General features: G+C 36.7%; 1 protein-coding gene across 1 annotated transcript; it reads right to left on the bottom strand.

Annotated features, from left to right (window-relative positions):
• Positions 1-779: 779 nt before the first annotated feature.
• On the bottom strand, positions 780-2,158 carry LOC110671017 (heavy metal-associated isoprenylated plant protein 23). The gene is made up of 2 exons (XM_021833364.2): positions 1,613-2,158; positions 780-1,495 (listed from the first exon to the last, which is right to left on the bottom strand). The coding sequence occupies exons 1-2, from the start codon at positions 1,773-1,775 to the stop codon at positions 1,197-1,199; spliced, it is 462 nt and encodes a 153-aa protein (XP_021689056.2). The 5' UTR covers positions 1,776-2,158; the 3' UTR covers positions 780-1,196.

The raw sequence follows: 2,158 nt of genomic DNA, 5'->3' as shown, positions 1-2,158 counted from the left end.
TCTCTTCATTTATATGTCCAACTTGTAATCTGCCTTTAAAAATAGAAAATAAAACCATATGAATGTATCATCAGAATGCTTGTTATTGTAGTGTAGTATTAATAGAATATTGAAGGAAGAGTGTAGAAAAAGAACATAAAATGTAAATCCTTTTTTCCCTTGTTTCTTACTGTTGTTAAGTGCCTTATCTTCACTAAATCTTGATTAGAAATGAGTGTAGATATGCCTTTTGAATTCTGGGTATTGCATGAATGTCTTTACGCTTCCTTTGGATCGGTGAAAGGTTGAAGAAAAGAGAAAAGAAAGATTCTGTCCTTTCTATTGGTTCTTGTGGGTAAAAAAGAAGGCAGCAATATGCTTTTATATTGGGAATTTCTTTCCTTTACCCCTTGCTCCTTTATTGGAACATAATGGATTTGAAATCTTATAACTTCAAATGTTGGCGCCAAAATACCATTTGCCAAAACTCAAGGATAGGCATTCTTGCAAGTTCAGCCAAGTGATTGAACATGACAGACCTCTTTAAGCATGGGATAGCTTCTCAGTAGGCAATTGTGATTAACGGGTCTAAATGTAATTTCTTGTCTTGAATCCTCTGTAGTTGCCACCTTTGAGCCTGAAATCCTGTATTGTCATGCATTTGCTCCCTCTGTTCACGAATAGCAACCTAATTATAAATAGCAACCCCTATTATCGCCTAATCCTGTACCCATCATGCACTGTTTTTATATAGGACTACAGCTGTGACCAAGCCAAAATGGGCACACAAAGAGAGAAGCTTTAGAGAACAACAAAACAAAGTGAGGTACTAAATATATAGGAGACTCATAACAACCCACTGGATTTTGATTTCACCATCAAATACCTAAACCCACGTTTAAAAAGTTGGCATTTGGCCCACCAGCAGAACCACTCCCAGCAAAATTACAGACTACTGATTGGGACAGAAAGGCCACAATGGGTAAAAACGGAACGGGTCCAGACTCCAGAGAGCAAAGCAAGAAAACATTCATGAACTCACTAATCTCCTCACAGGTTACATTCATGAAATATAACAATAAAATCCCAAATAAAAAAGTAAAAAAGGAAAAAAGAAAAACCCCTAGATGGGGATTTTACAATGATATCCTTATAGACTCCTGAAAAGGGTAGGCAGATAAATAAGGCAGAAATGGTAGTATTTTGTATTGGGGGCATTACATGATAGAGCAGGCATTTGGGTTGTCATCACTGAACATGGAGATATATGGTTCTTCATATCTGGTCACAGTGCCAGTGGTTGCAGTGCTTTCCACGTTCCTGACATAACCAGGAGGTGCCCTCTTGTCATAAGCCTGAGCAATGTAAGGCTGAGCCACTAAATTGTAAGGAACGTAAGGCCAAATCTCAGTCTTTTTTCCTGTTGACTTAGCCTTCTTCAATACCTTGTTTGAATCTACATAACCAGTTACAGTAACCTTCTGCTGTTTCCTGTTTATCTCCACCTTTTTAACTCCTGAAAAAAAAAAGAAAAAATTACAATTTTGTTATCCTCAAATGTAACACACAAACAAGAGTGAAGAAAAGCAGGAAAGAGAGGTAAAAGAGAGAGGAATGAGGAAACAAGATATACCACTTAATGAAGAAAGGGCATTCTTGACCTTGAGCTCACAGCCATCACAGTCCATCCTGACCTTAAGCTCTACAGTCTGTAATTGCTTCTTCTTCTTCTTCTGTTTATAGCCACTAAATGCCATCAAATCAGATAAATACTCCAAAGTAGCTCCAACTCCCATATTTTGATATTATGATCTACCAAGAAAAATGGGTCTAAAAGAGACTTCTCAAACAAGTACAGAATCAAAAGTTTCAATACAAATTTTAAGAGCTTGACAGAAAGTAACAAACACCCAGATAGTAATTTCAAGGGAAAAACAAAGGAATGGAAAATGGAATGAAGAGAGAAGATTGGTTTGTGAAAAGAAGCAAGTAACGTTAAAATTTATAGCATCAGAAACCAAATTAAAACCTTGTAACAGCTGCCAAAGAGAAGTTACAAGGAACTTCCCACCCTGCACACAATAATGGATTCTTTTCTTGCCTTCTAACAAACAAAGAAATACAATTATTTTTAAGGCTGCTCTCCTTCTTTTCTTCCTTAGATATGTTTCTTTTACAG

This window comes from Hevea brasiliensis, chromosome 7, assembly GCF_030052815.1.
Source record: "Hevea brasiliensis isolate MT/VB/25A 57/8 chromosome 7, ASM3005281v1, whole genome shotgun sequence".
Lineage (NCBI taxonomy): Eukaryota > Viridiplantae > Streptophyta > Magnoliopsida > Malpighiales > Euphorbiaceae > Hevea > Hevea brasiliensis.
Note: the sequence above shows the minus strand (reverse complement) of the source record. Positions and strands in the feature narration are given on the sequence as shown.

Coding starts and splice junctions, on each gene's coding strand:
- LOC110671017 (XM_021833364.2), bottom strand. CDS start 1,775: ATGGGAGTTGGAGCTACTTTGGAGTATTTATCTGATTTGATGGCATTT. Junction 1,496..1,612: donor TGCCCTTTCTTCATTAAGTG/GTATATCTTGTT, acceptor TTTTTTTTTCAG/GAGTTAAAAAGGTGGAGATA.